The sequence below is a fragment of the Podarcis cretensis genome (genome assembly GCF_951804945.1).
Source record: "Podarcis cretensis genome assembly, chromosome: Z".
NCBI lineage: Eukaryota > Metazoa > Chordata > Lepidosauria > Squamata > Lacertidae > Podarcis > Podarcis cretensis.
In genome coordinates, this window is record NC_137184.1 from 6569203 (window position 1) to 6596980 (window position 27778).

General features: G+C 42.3%; 1 protein-coding gene across 2 annotated transcripts in view; it reads left to right on the plus strand.

Moving 5' to 3' along the window:
- ASTN2 (astrotactin 2) overlaps nt 1–27778 on the plus strand; it is a 669461-nt gene that overhangs the window by 132476 nt on the left and 509207 nt on the right. For both annotated transcript variants that reach the window (XM_079961923.1, XM_079961924.1), the window contains exon 2: nt 20398–20585. In XM_079961923.1, the coding sequence (XP_079818049.1) occupies nt 20398–20585 (188 nt within the window). The remainder of the gene's footprint in view (nt 1–20397; nt 20586–27778) is intronic.

The following is a 27778-nucleotide window of genomic DNA, read 5'->3' on the forward strand; positions in this document are numbered from 1 at the left end:
TAAATGATTAATAATTAATAATAAATTAATAATAATTCGTACATGGAATTTTTATTGAAATACTTCTGCTTGTGCAGTGGAACTCGCCCTCCTCCTCACATGCCTCTTGTCTTCCCTAATCTGCTCCAGAGAGTTGGGGGAACCACCAGAACATATTTTGAGGTAGTGGGGGCAGGCAGGTGAGACACACAGGAGGAAGGAAAAGCTCCTTTGTGCAAGGGAAGCCCTTGTACAGTGTTACCGCAGGTTAAGAACTTAATTCGTTCTGGAGGTCCGCTCTTAACCTGAAACTGTTCTTAACCTGAGGTACCACATTAGCTAATAGGGCCTCCCGCTGCCACCGCACAATTTCTGTTCTCATCCTGAAGCAAAGTTCTTAACCCGAGGTACTATTTCTGGGGTAGCGGAGTCTGTAACCTGAAGCGTCTGTAACCCGAGGTACCACTGTACAGTTAATTTCCCTTTGATATTTACATGAATATATATATAGTTTTCTTGCTAATTATTTGCTCTTAAATTCGTTCACCATCTCTCTTGGAGCAAAACACTGGTCTCTAAATGTGGATCTTCATCATACTTTGCATTAGATTTTTATTTGTAATTATATCTTGTTATTTTTGATGCTTTAAAATTATTATTATTAAATGCAAATTGGTGTAAAATTGATTAAAGTAAAATAAATGAATAACTGATTAAAATCATCAGTTAAAAGAAAAGAAACACAGGAAAACAGATAAAGAAACCATTTTGGTGTTCTTTTAAAGTCTTAGCAAGTGCAATGCCCAATGGAACCAGGAACCAGATGGCTGCTGTTAGGAAGTGTCAGTCAGATTAAAAATGGGGAGTGAAGAGAGCAAGGATAGAACCTGCACAGGCTGCACATTTCCCTGTTCTGCTGATCAATGATCCTGCATGCATTTTGTAATAACAGGATGGATTCATCTTTAACTTCCTATGCAAGTTAAAAATAAAAATAGATAAATAAAAATTTGGAGGCCATTCCCACCTACCAGCGTTGTGATTGGAATGAACAAACAAATAAACAAATGGTTTGCAAGTGTGGATCTCAAGGGCAACAACTAGTTTGTATTGCAGAATTTTGTCTGTATGAGGGCGTGTAACTTGTCACACCGTTGATATAACAACAGCAGCAGCAGCAGCATCAACAACAACAGTATAACACATCTAAATACCATTTCCATTGGTGCTTAAATATTATAAAGTCAGAAACAAACATGATCATCCTCATTATTACAGTGGAGCTGAGAGAAAGTATTTACCCCCCACCTTTCCTCCAAAGGGTTCAGGGTGGTGCACATGGTTCTCCCTCTCCTCATTTAATCCCTATAAACAACCCTGTGAGGTGGGCAGGGACATAACTAGGGGCTAACCAGGTTGTCCCCCACCAAAGGCACAGACTCAGAGGGATGCAAATATGGCACCATTCCGCCTCTCTGCCCATCTGCACACGCCACACTTCACTGCTCTGGGCAGCTGGGCAAGGTGCACATGCTCCCCAGGGCGCTTCGGCAGGGGAATCCAGTTGCCGGCAATGACATCCCTGTAGGGCCCCTTCCCTGCTTGGTAATGGCACTATTAGCTCCTTCCCAAGGGTGCAAGAAAAGGGGAGGGGTGTTGCGCCAATACATCTCATTGACAAGGGTGCAAGGGAGCCTAGGTATACCTCTGAAGGTAAATTAAGCTGAGAGATAGTCGCTGGCCCAAGGTCATCAAGTGAACTTCATGAGTGGGGACTTGAGCCATGGTTTCCCAGGTCCTAGTCCAGTACTGCCTACGTCTCCCTAGTGAATTTGTGGCAGAGGTGAGATTTAAATTGGCTGTAGTTCAGAATATTGGTTATCCAGCTGAGTACATATAGGATATCAGCCAGATTAGAGGTTACTGGGACCTACAAGACCAATGTTGAGTTTAATCTCTCTCTCTCTCTCCTCTCTCTCTCTCTTTTCCCTGTGTGTGTGAGAGAGAGGGGGGAGGGGGGCGACACAGAGACCAATTGCCTGCTCTAGGCTACTTGCAATATCAGTTTTTTATTCATGAGCATTATAAAAAATATATGCTCACATGCTTCATGCACAATTACATTCAGAGAGAGAAAAGCGATCTATTGTCTAGGTGGGAGGTGTGGAAAGTTCCTGGCTCTTGCTAAGGGATGCTTAAGATGATTGTGCCACCTGCACATTAGGAAGCCACTTCCACAAACTCCTGCTCCCACTCCATCTGTTTAAATTTATGGCCTTACGCTGCTGCTTTTTTCTTTTCTTTGCATGGACTCAATTCTCTTTCATCTTCCGTTTTTTTTTCTGTAGATCACGTTTAGCTTGGTAATCATACTGGGAAAAGGAGGGTAGTAAGGGAGGACAGACCGAGGTGTGTGTTGCTTTTTTTAAAAAAAATAATATTTATTCAAATTTTAGAGGTTACAAAGAGAAACAAATAAAAAAGGGGAAAAAAAGAAAAATAGAAAAAACAGAAAAAATACAAACAATTGAAGAAAAAACAAATCAAACCTTTACATCACTTGCTTTCATTCACTTACTTCCTTGACCTCCTCACACCTCCCATTTTTGTATTCTAATTCAATTAGATATTTCAGCAAATCCTTTCCAACTTTGTTTTTATCTTAATAGTTTATCTTAATATTTTATCTTAATATATTGTAATTTTACATTCCCTTCTTTCACAAATTATTTTTACTTAGTCCTTTATATCTTTTCTGCTAAAACCACATAATTCTATTCCAACATCTTTCTAACATTCCTTAATTTTACAATATTTCTGAAGATAAACTTTAAATTTTTTCCAATCTTCTTCCACTGACTCTTCTCATTGGTCTCGGATTCTGCCAGTCATCTCAGCCAGTTCCATATAGTCCATCACCTTCATCTGCCAAGAGGTGTGTGTTGCTATTCACATGGGGAAGATTTTCCCTCAAGAAAAATAAGCTGAATAACTTATTTTAATAATGACCTTGAGAAATTAAATAAAAAGACAATAAGCATGGTAGATTAGAAAGAACAAGCCAATTAAAAACAAAACATGCTCTGCAAAATTCTGTGACAGATAAAAGTGGCCTGCAACCTTGACAGTAAGAGATGAATACTAACATGATTTTGCAAGGACCACACACGGCTGTGGGTTTTTAAAAGCCTTCTGAATTTTTAAAGAGTTGTAGGCTATTTTAGAAAAAGTAGAAAGGTGAAAAGGCTATCTCACTCCTTTTTATTTTTATGTTTTCAGTTAAACAACTTGGGAAGGGATGTGAGGAGGAGAAAACCATACTGAGTTTGCCTGCAGCTGGAAGGCATGGAACAACATTTCTCCAACTTTAATATCTGCTGTTTCATTTTATATTCATCATGTCAGCATAATCTGCTTTTATGGGAATAGTCTTGGTTCCCGACCAAATGCATTTAAGCCCTTTTGCTTTTAAGTTTGATTGTAATGCTACTTGAAAATTTCAATGAAATGTTTATATTTAAGGACTGTAGAAATGGCAGAGAGAAAATGGAATTACAAAATCAATCAGAAAGCATCTTGCTCTTGTGTGCGTATGTCTCTCTGTTTCCTTGTCTCTCTGACCTTTCTTGTGAGCAGACAACTGAATGGCTGGCTGGAAACGTCTTCCCTGCTTGTTCTTCAGGGACATATTTGTACAATGTGCTGGAAGCAAAATGGGCTTCTTGAGCACAATTCTTCTGCATTTGGAAGGAGAGTGTGGTGTTCAGAAAAATTTTACTCAGAGTAAACCCACTGAAATTAATTGACCTAACTCAGTCATGTTCATTAATTTCAGTGAGTCTACTTTGAGTAAAAATTAGTTGCCACCCAATCTACCTGCAAAGGGATAGCGGTCTCTTGCCTTTGGGGGGAGGGTCGCCAATTCAGCAGGAACAGAAGACTCTTAAATATATTAGCTCCTAAGCAAGCACAGATTATTGTATTGTATTGTGTTGTCACATATCATATCATAATCTCGTAATGCAGTTTTCAGTGATGAGTGCACTTCAGACAGATGTGAAGATATGAATTTCTTGGCAGGCCTTGGGAAAGGAAAGCAAATTTCCTGCTTTTTTAGCATTCTTCTGTAACACAGGGATGTATCCCACTAAGGCTGGATCAAAGAAGCACTTCAGTTAAACACGTTGTGAACTTTATATGAGAAACTGGGTTAGCAAAAGTGGAACTCCACAGTGCCATTTGCACAGTGTTAGAATGCCTAAACAATGGATATAAAGCACTTTTTCTTTGCCAATGTAGCTGAGTCCTAAGTTCTACTCAGGTGGAGGCCATGGCTTGGTGAGAGAGCATCTGCTTTGCATTCAGAAGGTCTCAGGTTCAATTGTTGGCACTTCCAGATTGGGCTGAGAGAGACTCCTGTCTGAAACTCAGTAGAGTGGCCACCAGCCAGTGTAAGCAATGCTGAACTAAATGGACCAAGTGGTCTGACTATGTATAATTTAAATGGGTATATTCTAAGAACAAACATTGGGTATTTACAACCCAAAATGTTGGTCATGTTATGGTGCACATATGCATTATTTATTTATTAAATTTATATCCTGCCTTTCCTCCCCAAGGAACTGTGGTGGCAAGTACACAAATCGTTATACAAATGAACGGCTAAGGGAGCTGGGCATGTTTAGCCTGGAGAAGAGGAGGTTAAGGGGTGATATGATAGCCATGTTCAAATATATAAAAGGATGTCACATAGAGGAGGGAGAAAGGTTGTTTTCTGCTGCTCCAGAGAAGCGGACACGGAGCAATGGTTCCAAACTACAAGAAGATTCCACCTAAACATTAGGAAGAACTTCCTGACAGTAAGAGCTGTTTGACAGTGGAATTTGCTGCCAAGGAGTGTGGTGGAGTCTCCTTCTTTGGAGGTCTTTAAGCAGAGGCTTGACAACCATATGTCAGGAGTGCTCTGATGGTGTTTCCTGCTTGGCAGGGGGTTGGACTCGATGGCCCTTGTGGTCTCTTCCAACTCTATGATTCTATGATTCTATTCTAATGGATTATGTAAAAAGAGTTCCAGTGCAGATTCCCCTTTAAGGTTGCAGTTCCCAGCATCTGCAATAATAATAATAATAATAATAATAATAATAATAATAATAATTTATTTATACCCCTCCCATCTGGCTGGGCCTCCCCAGCCATTCTGGGCGGCTTCCATAGAAACCAAAAATACAGTAAAATATCACACGTTAAAAACTTCCCTGAACAGGACTGCCTTAAGATGTCTTCTGAATATCAGGTTGTTGTTTATCGCTTTGACATCTGCTGGAAGGGCGTTCCACAGGGCGGGCGCCACTACCGAGAAGGCCCTCTGCCTGGTTCCCTGTAGCTTTGCTTCTCGCAATGAGGGAACCGCCAAAAGGCCCTCGGCGCTGGACCTCAGCGTCCGGGCAGAATGATGGGGGTGGAGACGCTCCTTCAGGTATACTGGACCGAGGCCGTTTAGGGCTTTAAAAGTCAGCACCAACACTTTGAATTGTGCTCGGAAACGTACTGGGAGCCAATGTAGGTCTTTCAAGACCGGTGTTATATGGTCTCGGCGGCCGCACTCTGGATTAGTTGTAGTTTCCTGGTCACCTTCAAAGGTAGCCCCACGTAGAGCGCATTGCAGTAGTCCAAGCAGGAGATAACCAGAGCATGCACCACTGTGGCGAGACAGTCCGCAGGGAGATAGGGTCTCAGCCTACGTACCAGATGGAGCTGGTAAACAGCTGCCCTGGACACAGATTTGACCTGTGCCTCCATGGACAGCTGTGAGTCCAAAATGACTCCCAGGCTGCGCACCTGGTCCTTCAGGGGCACAGTTACCCCATTCAGGACCAGGGAATCCTCCACACCAGCCCGCCTCCTGTCCCCCCAAAACAGCACTTCTGTCTTGTCAGGATTCAACCTCAATCTGTTAGCCGCCATCCATCCTCCAACCGCCTCCAGACACTCACACAGGACCTTCACCGCCTTCACTGGTTCTGATTTAAAAGAGCGACCAAGGCAGTTTCAGTCCCATGATGAGGCCTGAATCCTGACTGGAAGGGATCCAAATGGTCCGCTTCTTCTAGGCGTGCCTGGAGTTGTTCGGCAACCGCTCGCTCAATCACCTTGCCCAAGAATGGAAGATTTGAGACTGGGCAATAGTTGGCCATCGTGGCCGCATCTAAAGATGGTTTTTTAAGAAGCGGTTTAATAACCGCCTCTTCCAGCGGGTCTGGGAAGGCTCCCTCACGGAGGGAAGCATTCACCACCCCACGAAGCCCATCGCCCAGTCCTTCCTGGCTAGCTTTTATAAGCCAGGATGGGCAAGGATCCAGGAGACAGGTGGTTGGTTTCACTTGTCCAAGCAGCCTGTCCACATCCTCGGAGGTAACAGATTGGAATTGATCCCACTCAACTTGACTAGACAGAACTCTAGCACTCTCCCGCCCCGGCACTGCTCCCACGGTGGAGTCTACTTCTTCCCGAATCTGAGCGATTTTATCTGCAAAAAACTTTGCAAAATCATTGCAGGAGAACATGTGGCCCGTACTGGGCCCCGATGTTGCAGGTGGTTCTGCTAAATTGTGAACCACCTGAAAAAGTCTCCTGCTGCTGTTTTCTGCAGATGCAATAGAGGCGGTGAATAAATTCTTCTTCGCCGTCGCTATCGCCACTTGGTAGGCTCGACGTTGAGCTCTAACCTGTGTCCGGTCAGATTCGGAATGAGTTATCCGCCACCGGCACTCTAGCCGTCTCAACGATTGCTTCATTGCCCTCAGATCCGTGGAAAACCACGGGGCTGTCCGGGCTCCATGCAATCGGTGGAGTTGTGCTTGAAAATTCGACCACTAATGCACTTTCCAAAATAAATATATTAAGGAACAAGATAGGGTTTTAGATGTGTTTAGAGGGACAACAAACAATCAAGAGAGCTTACCCAAATAGAGGTGATGGTTTCCAGATGAACAGGCTGCCTGGGTAGGTAATTAGCTGTTGTGGTTCCCACCAATCCACAATAATCTTGGAAACATTAGGCTAACATTAGAGAACCCTTGTGTGTACAAAGCAGTCTGCCCGACCTGACTGCTGACTGTTCTAATCTTATTTTGCATTCCAAGGCGGAGAAGAATTTCTGGGTAAATGACCCTCAATTCATAATGTGTCTGAGCATTACAAGCTGGCCAAATTTTCATTTTGAACTTTGACAGTGTTGCTACTTACCAAGGAATATTAAATAGCTAAGCCAATTTCTTCTGTTCACACTTGCACCTCACCCCACATGAATTGTATGCTTTTTCTTTCTTTATAATAAAATAGTTTGGTATAAAACATGCACCCCCCCAACAAAATCTTGATAAAGGGCTGTATCTGACTATGTTCTCCTTAGAGTGCACCCTCTGGAATCAGCGGACCCTAGATGTGTACATTAATTCCAATGGGTCTGCTCTGAGTAACATTGGATACAACTCAAAACTGGAAGGTGTCAACTTAAAAACAACGTCTGGATCTCCAGTGGAAAAGCCTTAGTTAGTCTAAGGGAAATTCACAGATCTGGAAAATTTCAGAGAAGAGAGGCATGTTCTAGATTTGTCTGGTTCTAATTTGGGTGTTGCTAGTGTGCTGCCCTTAAGATTTTGTTGGACGTCCATCAACACTAGCCAAGATGGTCAGTGGTCAGCGATGGCAGGAGCTGCAGTCTAGTAAAATATCGAGGGCACCATTTTGGCTATCCCTGTTCTAACTGGACAGTGTTGGTCATCAAGTCTTAAGTACATGTGACTCACATGGATACTGTGAGGACAGAACAGGAATACAGTTTTTTAACCTGCCTTTAAGCTCTTACCTATTCTTCTAAATACATTTAATACTAACATCACATTACATTGTGCTTGGCACTGCAGTTCATATTTGGGGTTGTGTGGTGTCATATTTGTGTGATGTCAGTTATTCTGTGAAGCCAAGAGTGTGACAGTTTTAATTGCATTGTGGTGCCATCTGACAGGGCAAATTGGAGAGAAGTCTTTTGGCTTGCTAACTACAGAAATCTGAGTGTGCATACTTGCTCACTTAAGAACAGGCACCCACTTTCCTGCTTTGACACCATAACTACGCATGGGTTGTGCAATGCAGGGCTGCCAACTTGAATAAAATATTGGGGAGGGGGCAGGTAAGCCCCACCCCACATAATCAATCACATGACACAGCACACACACAGCATCTGAACGGCAATAGCCATTAATTTTGAAGGGACCTGCCCCTTCAAATATTTTATGGGGGGGGGGACTTCAGCCCCTAGGAGTTAGCTCCTATGGTGCAATGTATACATGAGTAGCTTGGTTTAAAAATAATGACCCTTGGTCATCGCCAAGATTCTAGGATAAAAGCCAAGAGCTTCTCAGTCTCATGAATATTGCTCACATTTATATTTGCATAATATCATTAGCTGTAGTGATTGATTGCTATAGTTTAGAATGTAATTGGTTTCATAATTGCTAACTAGAATTTTTGTAATGGATGGATTTGTTCTACTAAATTAGTGGTTTTAATATTTGGCCAATATTTGGCCAATTGAGCAAGGGCTTTTCTTTAGAGTGGTCAAACACTGAACATTATAATATCACATTCTAAAGACCAGTGCAATAACATCTAAAGGAGTTGGTCATTCAAACTTTTGCCACCCCTTTTCCCAGGAGCTATGCAGTACAGCTGTCTTTCTCAACCTAAGACTTTTGATGTGGGTCCAAAGTGCCAGTGTTGCTGAGAAACAGTTCTTTTGTTGTTATTGTTGTTTTAGAGAGCAACTTTCAAATCCCTCTTCATCCATGAAGCTCACACTGTGAGTGGGAGTACGGGTTAACTCCCATCACTCCAGGCTGTCTTTTACCATAAGGTTTTTTTGTGAGGGGGAGAGGGGGAATAAGGGTTAGAGGAGTGGGTGTATTTGCCTGAGCTTCTTGGAAGATGGTTGAGGAAATTTATAATTACTGTATTTTTCCATGTATAACACACCCTCATGTATAAGACACTTCCTATTTGGGGGGACTCAAAATTAAGAAAATGGGGGGAGATTGCCCCTGTGTGTAAGACTACACCCCCTTTTTTAACATTATTGTTTGGTAAAAAATCCTAGTCTTATACACAGAAAAGTACGGTAAGTATAAGTAAAATAGGTCCTCGTGTACTAGCACAGGTTGAAGCCTGCACTGTGCAAGTGAATGGAGGCAAGCAAACCAGCCAAACCAATCCTTCCTTGTTAACTTTGCTGTTGCCTCCTCTGCTCACTCAGTTGCTTGGAACTCTATGGCTGCCAGGCGAGCTGTTATATGCAAGCTGCACCAACCACATAAGCACAATGTTTGCAGCTTCTGTTTGCTTAGCTAGGATCCGAAGAGCAAGTGAAATGATAAAACTCTCACTTTCCAGTCAGGGCTACATACAGTGCTGTGAAAAATATATTTTATGTCTGGTTTAAGTCTAAGGAGTCTCGTATAGCAGAACAACTCTAGCCCTGCCCCATAGCAACAAAATCCCACTTCCTAACCTGAATTATCTGTTTCATCAGTTATTAGCAGAACATCCACCAAGCTACTTAATGTCGTCTGTCAGCTACAATGACATCTTTCTATTTAGCTGTCCCTATGTATGGGTTTCTCATATTGCCAGGGCATGACCTCAGTTTATATACAGTACTGTATTTCTTCCTTAGCAGGTGCATGAAATTCTAGGTCTCCTGATAGTACTGTTATTGCTATTGAGGTTCAGCTGAAGGGTTCTGTAGCAGTTGACAAACAGAAGTGTTTTGAGCGGATTTCCATGGTGCTGTTCTCCCCCACGCCCTCTTAAAAATACAGATATTGGTTACATCACCTCTTATATACCTCATAAAAAAGGTTTTTTATTTGAAGCTTTAGTGCTTTTTCAATGTTTCACTACCAAAGGTTATGGACTGTTTCTCTGTTGTCAGAACTAAAATGAACACATTTTTCAAAAGCAAAATGATTATTGTTTGTGTGTGTGAAATCTTGGGTGGGTTAGCTTAACTTGTCCCACTCTTCAAACTTTTTTCACTTGTGCTCCTGTTTTCCCTCTCCTGTTTTGGAAGGTTTTTGTGGGAAGACTAGAAATTGCACTCTATCTACAAGTCATACTTCACCAGGAGAACATATTACACTCCACATTTTGGTTTCTGAGATAACTCAGCTTTTTCAGCTAGAAAAAAGTAGTTAATTTATAGCTTCCAAATTGGAAAATAATGAACCATTTGGCCTAACCTTCTGTCCTGATGGCAGATGAATTTATACAAGGGATAAATTCAGGCATAATGGAAAGCCATGATTCGTTTGGCCAAACCATGGATTGTCTTAATGTCTGAACCTAACTCTGCCCGCAAACTGTGATTTGTTTTGAGACTAACAGTCTAAGACATCAAAGTTGAAGGTGATTTGTAAACCACACTTCCTGCTGTGGCTTGCTGTTCATGACTGAATTCACATATCATTAAGCCATAGTTATTTATTATAATACTTTATTTTGTAAGATTTTTTTAAACCCACCCTACATCATAAGATCAGGCTACATTGAATATGCAGTTTTAAAAGCAAATGTAAGCAATACAATAAATCATGTAAAATTCATCTAAATGGAGCAGAACAAAATAAATTCTGTAAAAGAAGTGGATCCCACAAAACAAGGTACCTTACCTGTCAAAGGTCAAGGTAAGAAGGTGTGCCTACTGTGTACAGCAGGAGATGTACAATAAAGATGCTAGATGCACCTCAGTAGGAAGTTCCAGTTTAAGGACTGTCACAGAAAAAGCCTTCTCCTCTGCTGCCATTTTTAGGTGAATTGCCTCCCTCTGCAGACAAGGTTTGTAGGGATGTTTGGATATTTGGGGCCTAAGTCATTTAGGGATTTAAACACTAATGTGAGCACCTTGAATTGGGTCTGGAAATGAATGGGCAATCAGTGCAGCTACTTTAAAACAGGGATTATATAGGCACTAAATGAAACCACAGCCACTAATCTGGCCATTGCATTTTGGCCTGGTTGAAATTTCTGAATCATATTCGATGGCAGCCCCACAATAGAGTGAGTTGCAGTAATCCAGTCCAGAGGTTACTGGAGCATGAAATACAGTGAGCAACTCACTCCTGTCTAACAACAACAACAACAACAACAACAACAACACTTTATTTATACCCCACCCATCTGGCTGGGTTTCCCCAGCCACTCTGGGCAGCTTCCAAAAAAAATATTAAAATACAATAGTCCTTCAGATATTAAAAGCTTCCCTAAACAGGGCTGCCTTCAGATGTCTCCTGAAAGTCTCGTAGGCATTTTTTCCTTTGATATTTGGTGGGAGGGAGTTCCACAGGGCAGGCGCCACTACCGAGAAGGCCCTCTGCCTGGTTCCCTGTAACTGAAGGTCTGCAGCTGGTGAATCAGCCAGAGATGGAAGTGGGCAACCCTGGGCACTGAGGCCACCAAAAGCCTCCACTGACTATGCTGGATCCAGGAGCACTTCCAAGCTACAGACCTCATCCTTCCAGGGGAGTTCATTCCCATCCAGAACAGGCCATCTCTCTACCTCCTTTACTAGTGAATGTGGAACAGATAACACCTCTGACTTTTCAAAAATTTGATATAATTTATTGGCTCACATCCAGCCCATCACTGCCTCCAAGCACTAGCCTAGCACTTTTGCCACCTCTCCTGATTCAGATGGATAAAAAGGTTAGCATTGGGTGTCATTTGCATAATGGTGACACTTTACTCCAAATCTCCTGATGACAGCTCCCAGTGCTTTCGGGTAGGTGGGCAGTGAACTTCTGCACCTCAAAAAGATTCTGCACTGTGGAGATGGGGGTGGACTTACAAATCTGTGAAGCCAACCTCTAAGCATATGGTGGGAGAGGCAAACAACTAGTTCAAGATCCTGGCTTGCCTGTCTAGAAGCTCAAACCATGGTTTTGCCAACACCTAAAGCATCTTGAGTGTATGTTTGCTGAGACTTCCCTTGAAAACCACAGAAGGCAATTTAATATCTTACCAAAGTACTTTATTCTACAATCTGGGTCTGGGGTACCTGATTAATTGCTTTCTCTTATATGTACGTTAAGGTCTTCCCCGAAGACTCTGCTCTATGTGCCTCTACCAGCTGATACACTCTGTTCTCAGGAGAGAACATAACATATAAAAGAACCTGGATCAGGCCAAAGATCCTTCAAGTCCAGCAACCTGATCTCACATAAGCCAACTACCGTAGGTTGCTCATGGGAAGCCTGCTAGCAGGACCTGAATGCAACAGTGCTCTCCCCATCAGTGATTCCATGCAGCTTGCCCATCCCACTATTGTCCCCAGGAAAGGGTGTTTCTCCTGTCCAGCTTTTGGGATTTTACAATACAGATTTTTATTAATGAATTATTGCTGCTGATAGCTGTGTTGAGTTTTGCTTCTTTGGTGGTTCTTTTTATTGTGTCTTATTGGTGCTTACTTGTAGTGGTTATAAGGGGTTACTTGTGCGTAAGTTGCCGTTACTTTCGGCTAGATTGCCTGGATAACCATGCCTCGGCTGACAGCCCTTCACTTCGTGGCCGTTCAGTCGCTTGCAGAATCCGTCAGTGGGCGTTTCTTGAACCTCTTCCAGCATAGAAGTTGTTTGACGCCAAGTCTCCGCCTACTCTCCCTGCACAGAACTCTTCTGCGCAAGAAAGGAGTGGGCAGAGGTGTGCCCGTGCTCTCTCCACTAGTTTCGGGCAAAGAGTCTTGGAGACCCCTCTCCGAATCCTCCATCTCCCTCCCTTCTCTGCTGGTGTTGCGCTGAATTCCTTCCCCTCTGCTGGTCCCCTCTCCTGCATCGCTCGGGAGCCTTGCCTCCACCTCTCGCTCCGATGTCAGTTCCCTGACATTACTGATACTTGTTTTGTTGTAGTTTAAACATTTCTTATTAGTTGCCTTGCATGACTTTGTAGATCAAAAGGCAAAGTACAAATATTTTAATAAAATTAAGTAGGAAGTTCTTTCACATATTTTCATAAATCTCTCCCCCTTTAGTTCAAAGCTCTTTCTGCTTGTTTGGCCTAGGAAATCTTGGGCAATTGTTCCCCCTTTTGTTTCAGAGATTAAGAATCCGTGGATTCCCTTCTGATCATCATTATTCCTTTCTGCACAGCGTCTTGAGTCTTCTAGGTCCTGCATTATCTAATCAAATTATCTGTGGAAAAGTACAGTGTGTTCTAAATGAGATATTACAAAGGCAGAGTAGAACAGTATTATCAATCCCCAAGTCTTCGAAAATGATGCTTCTGTTGACAGAGCCCTGAATCTGACCCTCATGCCCAGCACATATTACTGATGGGACATTAACTATATTAAGCTTCCCTAATAATTCTTAATATGGATTTGTCTTTTTGCTGCCCATGCACCTCATGCTGACATTTTTCACTGAACTACCCAGTGTGACCCACAAGTTTTCTCTTGGGTACTCAATTCAGAGATTTGTGGTTATGGAGGATTGATTAGTGAAAACAGCCACTAAGTATACAGTGGCAGTGTTAGAAAAGTTAGTTCATGTTGAAACTTACCTGTTTCAACAGAATGAAAATATACTCTAAAATACAACAAAATATCTTTCCCCCCCCCCCCCAACAGTCAGTATTGAGTCTCAGAAGATCTACTCTAATGGCTAGCTATGCAGGCCAAATGTATTATGAAAGGGGTGCCACATTTCAAAAAGTGAAAATCCAGAAAGAAACATTGAGCAAAGTCCGAAAAAAATGAAGTTTTTGAGCTAAGGCAGATCACCAAAAACAACACTGCCAACATGGGTTGCCATATGTCCAGATATTCCTGGACATTTAAGCGATTTCCACCCAGACACTATTTCTGATGACTAATCTGGCTAGCTACGTCCGGGAAATTCCAGAGGTATGGCAACCCTATATTATGAGTAGGGGTTGGGGCACAAATGTGATCAAGGTTGCAGTTAAAAGCAAACGTATCTAATCTACACATACTGAAACAATATGTGACATTGCCATCCTTTGAAATTAATATTTCTCTGAATTTTGTGCTGCAACTTTCTAATCAAATAGTGTGCAAAAATGCATATACTAGGCTAAAGTTTGCATAAAATGCATGTAATAATGAAAATGACATACACAGATGCATCATAATATGGAAACTCTAAAAGAGAAAATAAGCTTTGCAAAAATGTGTATATAAGGAGAAATTTACACTAAAGTTTTGATGAATTTTCATAAAGACTTTTTAAAATATACAAACTGATTTGGATAACTGAATGTATTGGAAAATGAGAAACTGAAATTGACTGATTTGCCAGTTCCCAACTATAGTTAATACCAAGGTCCATGTAAAAAACCGGTGCTTCAGTTTTCCTTTGTAATTAGGCAGAACTGAAATATCCTTTTGATGGGAGAAAGTCATTTTCACCTTGTTTTATCAGGCCAGGGGCGGTTTAACAGATAAATGATTTGTTCATTTTGTTCCACAAGCACACATTCTCTCCTGATGGAGGATGCAGTTTTGAGAAAAGCCTTCTCAGATTTTGGAAGGCATCATATCTGATGGTTTCCCAAAACACAGCAGACTCTGCAGTCCTGAGCAATGGCACTTACTCCCTAGTAAGTGTGGTTAGGAATGCAGCTTAAGTTTTCATTCAAGGAGCAACTTAAGAGTACTTAATCTCTATGTACTGGGTGATGTTTATTACAAGCACTATAGATTAAACATATTTATTGCTTTGCCCTGATTGAGCTGTCCTAGATGGATTTCAGCCAGGTGTGGGGAGTGTTGATTTATATTGGATGACTAGGTTGGAATACCAAGAAGACTTATCAGCAGTTTTTACAGCTTGTTCCAACAAGCGTAGTTTGGATAACCTTGGATCATTTTGATTTCTTATCAGAATCCAGTCCTTAATACCTTTTAGTAACCAAGCAAAGCTAAGAAGCCTTAGCAACCAAAGGTGCTTGCTTTGTGGCTTCTCCGGCATATAAAACTACTGTCCCCTGTGGAAGAGGTAAAGGGGCATTTAAAGGTTTTCTTGAACTATCTGGATGTCCTTAGTCTTGTCCAGAACCCTCAATTCTTCCCCAAAAAGTAGAATTCTGGAAAATAGTAATATAGTATGCATTGGATGTAAGAATTCCCAATGTAATGTAAGCATGCCCAAACCATGTCCCTAAATATTTAAAGGCAGTCCTTTGTTCTGAAGTGTTTCCATCCAGTTGAAATGAGGGGGATAGTGCCAAAGGCCCTGAATGCTTCCTTGTAATTCTGCAGTTGCCAGCATGGTGCCTATGAGCACAACAACAGCCACAAGGACCTCTCTGGTACCCATGAAACCTTTGAGCTCACTCGCTGCCTATTTAGCATGAGGTTGTGAGGACGCCCTTTTGAACAGTAGTGATGAAGCAGGAAAGAGCATTGTTTTCTGCCACATCACCTTTCAACTCCATGAAGTGACCTGGAGTGAAAAAAATTCTCTGGCTATTTCCCCCAATGCCCCACTCCCCAAACTTTTCTATGGTAAGGTTTCCCTTTTTTCAATCCACTAGTAACAATGAAGGGATGCTAATTAGACAAGCTTTGAGGTTCCGAAACTTTCTACCTCCAGAATCTGCTTGAGAGGTGACAATTAGTATAGCAGGTAGATGCAAAGTTTGTCCTAATCAGTTAGCAGTTACTAGAATCATTTTCCATTACTACCTAATCCATCTTTGAAGACTGCCAAATTCTTTGCCATAACAATATCTTTGTTACAACAAGGAGTTCTATAGCTTAAATTTCCTATAGGTAAGTCCATACATTGACCCTGGACTTAGCCTTCCTATTTTAGGCTCTAAAGCGGGGAAGGGTTCTTTTATATTTCCCCCTCCCTTGCCCAAAGATGCCATTCAAAGTAGTTGTCATCATCTCCTGTCATTCCTTGACATACCCTCCAACATGAAAATAGGGACGTCCCATTCCATAATGATAATTTTACTACAGTGGTACCTTGGTTTTCGAACGTCTTGGAAGTTGAACATTTCGGTTTTTGAATGCTTTTCTGAAGTCAAACATGCCATGCAGCTTCTGTATTGAGTTTTCCGTAAGTAAATGCTTCCGGTTTTTTAATGTTTTGGAAGTCAAACGGTCTTCCAGAACAGATTACGTTTGAAAACCGAGGTACCACTATATTTATACCCCACACATCTTACTGGGTTGCCCCAGCTACCCTAGCAGCTTCCAACATAACTCCATACCCTTCAACATTTCTCTAATGAAAATAGGAACATTGTAAGGAAAAGCAGGACATTCCAGGATCAAATCATAAACCCGGATGGCTTCTCTAAATCAGGGATGCCCTTGGGAAAAAGGGACAATTGGAGGGTCTTCCTTTCCTGCTTCTCCTTTCACACTCAACTTGTGCCCTACTCCACTTCCAGGCTGCATGTGCATTCATCCTTCCTTCTTGTACATGCACCTACAGCAGACTTCTTCTTGTATATTTGTTCTTTCTGCTCCTAGTTAGTTAGTTGGTTTGAAACGACCTTTTCTCTCTCTAATTCTACTCCTGGCCTGCTCCAGCCTTAAACCTCAGAGGAAGGAGACTTCCATTCCCCATAACTTTCCTTTTCTTCTTTAACTTTCCTTTTCCTCATAACTTCCCTTTTCTGCCTTGTTCTGGCAGAGGCTTGTGATGTGGCCAGGGTGCAGGTGGGCAAGTGAGGTGGCATTTAGCAGGCTGCAGCACTGATGCTCCCCATTTGGGAAGCAGAACGCTGCACCACAGTGCCCCTTGGGTTCTGTCTCTGCCACGAACTTCCTTAGCCACAACATTTGAGAAACTGTGACCCAGCCATGAGGTCTCCTGTCTTCATTTTGTGTGTACCACTTGGTTGTTCTCCATATTTTCTTCAGAGTCTGCTGTCTACTGCTATCAGTATTAATATTTAATGTTTGTTTAGCATCATTCACATCCTAGACGCCACACAGAAAGCAGCAGTAATACAGTCCCTGCCCACAGGGCTTACTGTCTTTATTAAACATACGAAACAGGAAGGGGGGGGTGGAGAGAGCGAGAGAGAGTGGGAGGGAAATGGTAATGAAAAGCCTGAATGATGAAGAGTCAGAAGTGTTGCAGTGGGTAGTGTAGTGCCTAGGAAATGCTTTTCAAAACAAACGGATGTTCAGGAATGACTCAGGAGACCAATGCAGTTTGATGTAGGCAAGTTCTAAATGTGTATCTATGAGTAGTGTTGGATGGATCACTGTATTTCTGCTACGTCAGTTTCTGCGTGTTCATTCATAAGTCCGTAATGACCCGTTCCTACAGTACTCTGAGGTAAAATCAACATGAGGTTATTTTGTCCTAAATTTTGCAGTTTTTTATGCATTTTGGCATGTTATTTGGGTTGAGGATTGTATTGTGAGCTTTTGTGAAGTGCAGAATTGGAAGGACAATTATATTCTGGCCCAGGTATTATATTGGCACATGTGATATCTGTTGGCTCACTTAAAAGCTTTCAAGGAAGATTGAATACACATTTTTAATAAACAAGCAAACAAAGCATTGTTAATTTATCAGGGAAGAGCATGTGTCCTGCATGCAGAAGGTCTCATGTTCAATTCCTGGCATCTTTAGGCAGGACTGGGAGAGATTTCCCATCTGAAACCCTGGGGAACTGCTTCCAGTCCAGTCGATGTGCACAGTACTGCGGTAGATGACCCTGTGGGTTTGATTCAGTATAAGACAGCTACCTATGTTGCTGTTGTTGATAGGCGTTTATTCCCCAGCTCTCCTGAAGTATTCAGATAGGACCATTAGATGGAAGTTTGTGTTTCCTGTCCTTGTTCCTGGTTGGATAATGAGCGACCTGGGCCACTAACTGTCCTCGTTGGGGATTCAAGTGGCAATGCCTCTGTCTTGGATATGTCGATAGAATAATTAGCAAAGTGCTGAGTAAGGGAGTTTGCAATAATGGTTTAACCTTGTCTCTGTCAAGGGGGAAAACAGCAGCTGGGTATTCAGGCAGCTATAGAACAGTGGGAATTTTGTGAGGGGGTGGAGGGGGATAAGTCTGATGGACAGGTAAGCTAATCTCCACGCAAAGGGTTTCACTTTCTAGATAGGGTCTGCTTTGCCTGTTCATATCTGTTCCACCAGCTTAAACTCACATCAGCTATCTTTTCAGTACTGCAAAATGGGGAGTTTGTGCTGGGGGGCCAGTGTTGTAGAAAGGAAAATGAACTTACGTGGAGCAGAAAACCTCTCTTGCGCAGAGGGGCATATGAGTCCCTGACACGAGCAGAATTTTAAAATACTGAAGTCTGTAGCTGTTGGCTACAATCTTTCCAAGAGCAGTTACTGCATATCTTAATTCTGAAGCCAGGGGCAAGCCCCTTTTAAGACTAGAAGATTGTGCATGGCTGCTCCTTTTGCTTGTATTCATGAGTATCTTTCAGAAATGGTGTAGCATCTTTCAGTTTCAGCTCATTTTTGGTAGCTGAGCCTAAGCAGGTTGAGTGTTTTATGTTCTGCTGTTGGCAGTGTTTGTACTAGTTTTAATTTGCTGTTATTTAGAAGAGGTTTTGCATGCAGTGTATACGTGTTTATCACCAGGAGCTTCTGAGATACGAGTGGCCTAATAAAGTTGCATCAAATTGAATAACCTAAAATTTGGGCAACTGGCCCAGGGTCACCAAACCATCTGGGGTTCAATTCTAAGGGTCGAAGCCAGACATTGTGAATGACTTGCTTCTCATTATATAAGGATTTGAAATGGTTTTCCTGTCTTAATAGCCTGTGGCTTGATTAAGATATAATGGGAATCCATGTTTTCCTGCTATGTCAGGTGTTGGGAACCTTTGGCCCTCCAAATTTTCCTGAACTACAACATCCATCAACCTTGGCCATTGACCATGCTTGCTGGGGCTGATGGGAGTTGTAGTTCAGCAACTCCCCATAATTGTGCCATGTGAATGAGCTGTAGTGAGCCTTGGACTCAATGTGCTCCTCCTTCCCACTTCTTTTTCATGGCTGCAAAGAGAAGACCTGAAGCATTCATTTCTGACAGGCCACTGTTCTCCCTGCCATCCAAAGGAGTTTGTTTATCTAGTGATCTGAAACCACTGTTTTATCCTGGTTTATTCTCACTAAAATTAGAATTTAAACAAACAGTTCCTGAGCTTGGGCACAGGATGTACCTAGGGGTTGGTCAGGTTGGCCACTGCCAAGGGTGCAGGCCTGGGTGGGGGGCACAAACATTGTGCTTCTCCACTGTGGCTCATAGTGATTCGGAGTCCACCCTGGGCTGCTCCTCCACTGCTCTGGGTTGCTGGGCAAGGCATGCAGGCTGCTCTGTTCACCTCGGTGTAGGAATCCAGTTGCTGGCATAGGCCATCACTGCAGCAGAGTGGGCACTGATTTGTAGGAGAAGGAAAAGGGAAGAGGAAGAGGTAGGAGGTGAAAGGGAAAGCAGTGAGCAGAAGGAGGGAGGCAGAAAGGAAGGCAGACGGACCAACAGAGGGGGGGGGAGGAGAGGAGGAGCAGAGCAACCAAACTCCAATGGCTCTGGGATGCAAAAGGCAACAAAATGCAAACTTTTTAAATTTCTGGTCCATGATCTCTCCCAGCTTTGGAGGCGTTAGGTACGCCTCTGCTTGTACATTGCAGGAAACTCAAGCTTTGTTTGAAACCAGAATCAACAATCTTTGTATGAAGCTTTGAAAGAGAAAGAGATAATGGGTGGGAGTGTGGCATTCACACTCCTTATTCATGTAGCGGGAAATCATAATATTCCATTATGTCTGAACTTGGCCACAGGGTGGGCAGGATCCCCCTGCCTTTTTCCCAGAAGGTCCACAATGCAGAGGGCTTCACTGGACACCTTTGCTGTGAAAGATGTAGCAGACTTCCCCAACCTGATGCCTTCCAGATATTTCAGACTACAACTCACATCAACTCTAGCTTGCACGGCCAACAGATGGAGTGTTGCAAATTGTAGAAGAAAACATCTGTAGAGCACCAGGTTGAGGAAGGCTGATCTATAGCACATTGTCAAAGGGCATGATAAGAGCTGTTCAACAGTGGAATGAGCAACCTTGGAAGGTGGTGGACTTTTATTGGAGATTTTTAAGCAAAGGTTGGATGACTATCTGACAGGGATTCTTTAGCTATGATTCCTGCATTCTAGGGAGTTGGACCAGAAAATCCTTGGGAATCCTTTCAAACTCTGCAATTATATGATGTTTTGAGCAGTTACATGCAGTTACATAATCTTTAAGCTTGGATACTGTTGAGAATGGGAGTTGCTGAAAGATACCCAGGAAGAAACCCTTTTCAACAGTATCTAAATATACTGAACAACTCTTTGTTTATGTTCTTGCAGAGATGTCCGGAACAGTTTCTGACATTTCCTTGGTACACTGGAAGCAGCAGTGGCTGGAAAATGGCACCCTCTATTTCCATGTCTCTATGAGCAGTGCTGAACAGCTCTCTAGGAACACACCGCCGACCCTGCAGGAGCCATCAGAGATTGTGGAGGAACAGATGCATATTCTCCACATCTCCGTCATGGTGAGTGACCACCATTCTCCCCGTGACCATCTCAAAGACACCCCTCTTTTATTGTCACCCTCCTCATTCAGCTTCTTCTGCAAAAGAATAATAGAATCATAGAGTTGGGAGGGACCATGAAGATCATCTAGTCCAAGCCCCTACAATATGCATCTGTCCCTCATTGGGATCAAACCTGCAGATTGGTGTTATCAGCACCATGCTGATTACTGACCAACTGCTCTATCTATGGTCATAAGTGGATTTGATTTATGTATATATCCATATATCTACACCTGTATCTTTATTCACACTGCTTTTCTGCATAAGTTACAGCCTTGCTATAAAACCACAGCAAAATACAATGGAAGCAAGCAGGCACGACAGGTTAAAATGATATTCAGATAAAAACCTGCAAAATGCCTGCTGGAATAGTAATAGTAATAGTAATAATAATAATAATAATAATAACACCTTCACTCACCAGCAGAAAATAGCAGGAGAAGGTGGATAGCTAAACTTCAGTGGGGGGAAGGTGTTCCACAAGTTGGGTGCCACCACAGAGAATGCCCTCCCTAGTTACTGCCAACCACTCTTTGTAAAGGGAATATGCCTTGAGCAGTGAATGCTGGTCTATCAGAATTAACTGCCCCATCAACCTCATTCTGCCCTCAGCCAGCCCCTATGTGCCTGCCTTCTTGCTTATGACTAACCCAGGGAGTGGACCTGACTGACCCTGACTGGGTCAGCTTCTTTCTCATTGTAGAATGCAGCAAGAGACCAAACCAAACGAGGATTAGTTGCCTCTGCTTGTTATTGGTTTTGTCCCCACCTATCCTTGGTGCCTGTGCTTTCTGCCTTACCAGTCCCAAGGGACATCAGCTGCCTCTGGCCTTGAGTATATTCATGATTAAACTCCACTGCTCTTAAAAGTTCCAGGCTGGTCCACTGCCTCTGGGTACTGTGTAGCCAAATTTCCTTTTTAAATTATTTGACAAGAGCAGCAAAGTGTGGCCTGGGGGAGTTTGGAGGGATGTTATCTCTAGGGCAAGGGTAAATGCTAGATGACAAATAGGATGACAACTTCAACATGCCTTTGTTGTCATTATCTCTTGTATAACTCAAAACATGTGAATTGAAGACTTCAGTGCTGTCAGAAGAGCATGGCTTTTCTATGCCATATTCAGTCGGATAAAGACAAAGCAATGGGACAACATATACTGTACGTTGATGCTTTTTAAAGTTTGATCACACTCATCAAGCAGGTATCAGCAGCACAGTGGTATTTTTTTGGGGGGGTTGTTTTTTGCTGTTTGCACTGAGAAAGCAAATCTGTTATTGCAAATCGAAGCTTTATCACTTCAAGGCTTTTTGTTGTTAAGGCTTTTTTAAAAGCTGCCGCTTGCCACTGTGCAGACTTTCTGGGACTGAGAAGAGAGACTTCTGGAATAGTAGTCTCTGACTGGTGTTCTTCAGAGAGAAGGCAAGGGGGAGACACAGGTGATGTCTGAACTCCTCTCACCTGTATAAGATGCTCATGATGGGTAGCTTTGTGATAACCTATCCAAGGAACAGTAATTGATTCCACCTTAACTTCAGCTGTAAATTGCCACAGTTCTGCTTGCACAGCTGCTGTAGTGGGGATTAAACCACTGTTATTTCTTTTTCTTTTTTGCTTTTGCCAAGAAGAGTAGTGCCTGTGTTGTGGTACCTGTGTTGAGTATAGAGTTCTTTCTATAATTTTTTATTTTTGCATGTTTTAGTTTGGGGGAAAGGCAAGGAGGTTGTGATGGTGGGAAGAATGCGATAGAGGCATATAATGTTACGCATTGTGTGGATAAAGCAGATTGGGATATGTTTTTCTTCCTCACTTGGGACAGATAAAGGGAAGTACTTCACACATCACATCACTGAACTGTGTAGTTTACTTCTACCAACTTGCAAGGCTTTAAAAGTGGATTCAACTAATTTATTGAGAATAAGGCTGTCAGCAGCTACTAGTCATAATGGCTATGAACATCAGCTGCTGGGAATTGCAACTGGGGAGAGCACTGTTGCATTCAATCCCTGCTTTCATGCTTCCCGTGAATGTCTGCTTGGCTATTTTAGGATCAGGATGCTGGACCATGTCAGGCCTTTGACCTGCTCCAACATTTTGAAAGTGGGGGGTCCATTTCCCCTTTTTGCTGCCACCTTTTGTTTCTGGTGTTGGCAGGGATTGTGTCTGCAGGTGGAGTGAACAAAACTTGTAAGGAGCTTTGAGTGCATACTAAACCCGGCTCTCTATGTTTGCATATAAGTGAAAATGAAATTAATCTTTCCAGCTGTAGCATCAGCAGGAGCTGTAGATACAATATCATACAAGTGCCTTTTTATTTATGTAAGTGCTTTTATGAACCGCTTAGAGCAGTGGTTTTCAACCTTTTTGAGTCCTTGGCTCCCTTGACCAACCACGTTCTTTTTGTAGCTCACCTGTGGGATATAGGGAATCCCCACTTACAGGTTCCATTTTGGGCCACGCTGTATGTCACTGGGACACACATAAGTGGGAATTTTTCCGTTTCACCCTTGCCCCACGCCATTCCGTCCCTGCCCATTTTCAGCATTGTTTTTGGTGCGCATGTAAGCGGGAACACACAAAAATACATTGTATTAAGACTTTAAGAGGAGGCTGCTAGGAGAGCAGAAAAGGCAGCAGAGGGTGAAACGCAAGTATTTGCTGTACAAAAGACTGATAAGTATAATTTTAAAAATAAAACTGATTTTCAAGGTGCAGGCAAAAGAGATAAAACTAGATGCTTCTTATGTGGGGAAATAGGACATTTTGCACAGAATTGTACAAAACAAAGTGGCACTAATAAAGAAAAGTTCCAGGGTGGTGGCAGAAAGCAAACTAAAAATGCATTTGCAGTTCCATTAGAACTATCTAGCAATCTCAAGTTAGAGGAAAACTGATGCTGTTGACAGTAACTCTTCTAGATGGTTAATTGATTCAGGAGATTCAGTGCACATGACATGTGATGCTGACTTTTTTCAGAGTTAAATGAAAATGCATCAGAGACAGTTACAATCGCAAATGGCCATAGAATATCTGTGCAAAGAAAAGGAGCAGGTTTGCTTAAGTGTGTTGCAGGCAGAGAAACTATTTGTAACGAAGTGAGAAATATAGTTTACTTGCCAGAATTAACAGACAGTTTGCCGAGTGTGTCAACTCTGATTAAGCACATATTTAATGTAAATTTTAATCGCAACAGATGTGCAATTACCAGAGATGGAATTTCGTATGCACAAGGTTTTGAAAATAATGGACACAGGTCAAGAAAGAGCAAATATGGTCAAGAAGAATTCAAGTGCAGCCTGTATCCCAGAAAATGGCGTAGCAGAGAGAAAGAATTACTTTCTAACGGAGATGGTCAGATGTATGCTGGCACAGTCTAATTTATGATTTGAATATTGGGGTGAGGCAGTGATGAAAGCAACATATTTGCAGAACAGACTGCTAATAAAAGCTACAAATAGAACAGCATTTGAACTTTGGTTTGGAAGAGTACCAAACATCAGTCACGTTAGAGTTTTGGATCAAAAGTGTTTGCATATGTGCCAGCACAAACTTAGCAAAATAAAAACAGTATTAAGGTTTTTTTTCCACTGCAATGGAGGGTGTGTGTGCTATGTCCCATTTATGCAGTTGGGGTGGCACTTGCCCTTCATCTGACAGGAAATGCACTGCTTGGGGGTGATACAAAAAAAATGGGGTGTTGAGGGTCAGTTGGGGAGGGAGTGAGAAAAGTCCCTGTTTTCATCTAAGGAACACTGGAGGGTATGGAAATCTGAAATGTGTCTGGAAGATGGTGAGGAAGAGGAAGAGGATGATGACAGGAGAGAGAGAGAGAGAGAGAGAGATATGCAGGAAGATATGGGCTATAAGTAAATCAAAGGAAGGGAAGGAAGGATAGACTGCTGCTGCTCTCCAGAACATCCCTCAAGTCTTCCTAGGGAGCCAAGGATCACTGGTTGAAAACCATGGACTTAGAGGAAAGTATTATTACACCAAGGCCATGGGGCTACTGGTAAAATTGTGGCGTGGGCCTGAATTGCAGCGAAAGCATGGGTGTTTGGGGTGAGGGAATGCAAGTTCAATCCTCCTGTATGCTTTTTTAAATATTTTTTTTTTATGAAGTGGGGAATTGCTTCTATTCTTAAGGCACAACTAGGCTTGAGGGTTAGATGAATTGGCCCAGGTCTGAATTAAACTCTGTAAAGTGGTGGGGGTGTAAAGTGTATAATGGCCTGGTCTGCCTGGCCTGGTAAGCCGAGAATATTTCTTACTGTCACTGCATGGAAATGCTGGTTCCTAGTGAGGGATTCACTCCCAATTTGCTCCTCTAAGGCATGGTTTAGCTTAATGTGTTGTCTAAACCTGGGATCAAAGTTAAGGTTTCTCTACTTCAGCACAATCTGTAACCATAGGACAACATACCCTCCAAGTGCCATGATTTGACTGAGACAATAACAGAAAAACATGAGCTATCACAGATTTGTCCCTTGGTCCCTAATGTCCCGAACTGAGTGGGGCTCCTAGAAACAAACTCCTTCCCAACAGGACAAACCCATCCTTCAACTGCCATGTAGCAGATTGTGCATCCTTCAGGCTCTGGCACAAGCTGGGCTGTTTACCTTCTTTGTCCATTTATTTATAAAATTTGCTCTGAATTTAAATTAGCTGCTGATGCGAGCTCCTGGTTCTGCCACTGCCCTCTTGCTACAGTTCAGCTTCCCTGGCACCCACCTGGAGCTCACTGGGCTCAGGCTTAGGAGGGAGCTTACTTGTGAGTAAGTGTGCAGGGCTTCTATGGCAGGAAGCGGGGAAGCAGTATTGCTGTTGTTGTCATTAGGAAGGGGGACCTGACCAGAAATGTATTGATTTCTTCTTGGGAAATGTTGGGGTCTTTGGCCATAGACGGCAGTGAAAGAGGAGAGACCTTAAGCACAGTGCTGTGTTCAGACGACACCATAAGCAAAACTTTGTCTTAGCTGTTGTGCTTATCTAAACAGCCAATGAAGTGGCAAAGTCGTCTCCTCCCTCCAAAGCCGGGACATTCAGGTAAAGTCATGGTTTTGCAGAGCATGTGAATTTGCTTAGCCCACAGTTTTCTACCAGAAATTACTTTTTTTTAAATCCTAGACCTGGCTGAATTGCTTGTTCCCTGGTAGATGACCCTCATTGAGTGTGTGTTTGAAGAGAGGGTGACTGCTTCCTCCATTTCTAGATCATCACTTTGTTATCTGAGTCAAACAATTGGAAAGAGCTGCTTCTTTGTTTTGTGTAATGATTCCTTTTATATGGTTTTAGGTCAGAGATAATCTTGCTCTATTTTTTATCTAATACCAGTGTGGGATTAGATGCTTAAATGAACACCATGAACATTGTAAGGATTTGCACATTTTTATGGGTAGAATATTTTTATGGGTTGTAAGGATTTGCACATTTTTATGGGTGTGGGCACAGGTGGGGGGGAATCAAAGAATTGTAGAGTTGGAAGGGATTCAAGGGTCATCTAGTCCAGCCCCCAAACAATGCAGGAATCTCAACTAAAGCACCCATGACAGGTGGCTATCCAACCTCTGCTTAAAAATCTCTAAGGAAGAAGAATCCACTACCTTCTCCCATCAAATGTGTTGGGTAACAGACTCTCCAACGGACAGATCTCACTCCTCTGTGACTGTAAAAGTGGATCTATAGAATCGTTATATCATATAATCTTCTGTTGTCCTATACATTCGGCTTCACGGTCCAAGTTTCTGGCCCCATATTTATCGAGAATAGCTGACAGACCTCAGGAAGCCCAAATAATATACTTATTAAACGACGAAGACTCAAGTAGATCCCTTGCAGTCGCTAGATACCTGATTAATGTCTTATTTCATAAGAGGAGAAATGGATCACTGTATGACTCTGACAGCTTAGCCAAACTTAAGAACCATCAATAAGTGCCAGAACTAAGACGCATATCCCCCAAAATCTGAGGGATTTGAATTGCGGTTGACATAGAGGGAGCTTATTGTGTATAGTTTACTTAATTGAAGTAAAATTGGTTTTATAGGGGTGTTTTAACTTGGAACTGTTTAAATTGTATTGTTTATGGATAAATTTTGATGTATTGTTTTTAGATATGGGCCAATGGCCGTAATAAACCAATCAATCAATCCACTACCTTCTGAGGGACTCTGTTCCACTGTCAAACAGCTATTACCACCAGAAAGGTCTTCCTGATGTTTACTCAGAATCTACTTTCTTGTAACTTGAATCCATTGGTTCAGGTCCTACCCTCCAAAGCAGGAGAAAACAAGCTTGCTACATCTTCTATGGGATAAACCTTGAGATATTTGAAGGTGGCTATCATATCTCCTCTCAGTCTTCTCTTTTCCAAGCTAAACATATCCAACGGTTCCTTATAAGGTTTGGTTTCCAGACCCTTGATTATATTGGCTCTCCTCTGCACATGTTCCAGCTTGTCAATATCCTTCTTAAATTGTGGCTCCCAGCATGGACACTATATTCCAGGTGTGGTCTGACCAAGGCAGAATAGAGTGGGATTATTACTTCCTTTGATCTGGACTCTTCCTTTTCTTTTCTTTCTTTTTTTGCTGCTCCATCACACTGGTGACTCATGTTAAGCTCGTGGTCAACAGAGACCCCTAGATCCTTTTCACATGTACTGCTTATAAGCCAGGTGTCCCCTGTCATATATTTGTGCAGCTGGTTCTTCCTGTCTATGTGCAGAACCTTACATTTGTCCCTATTAAAATTCATTTTTTAGCTTGGGTCCTGTTCTCCAATCAGTTAAGACCATTTTAAATTCTGATTCTGTCTTCTACAGCATTAGCTACCCCTCCCAATTTGGTGTCATCTGCAAATTTGGTGAGTATCCCCTCAATTCCTTCATCCAAGCCATTTATAAAGATGTTGAACAACAATGGATGCAGGAAAGAACCCTGCAACACCCCACTTGTCGCTTCTTCCTAGGTTGAGGCAAATTAGAATAAGATGCCCTATTTGACTACTGATTCAAACCCCCTAAAATGTATTTTATATAACTGACTTTTCATTTCTATTCTTTGTATAGCATATTGTTGTTTTATTGGTATGGCCGATGGCTGATTCTAATAAAGATTCATTCATTCATTCCTAGGTTGATGAGGAACCATTAATG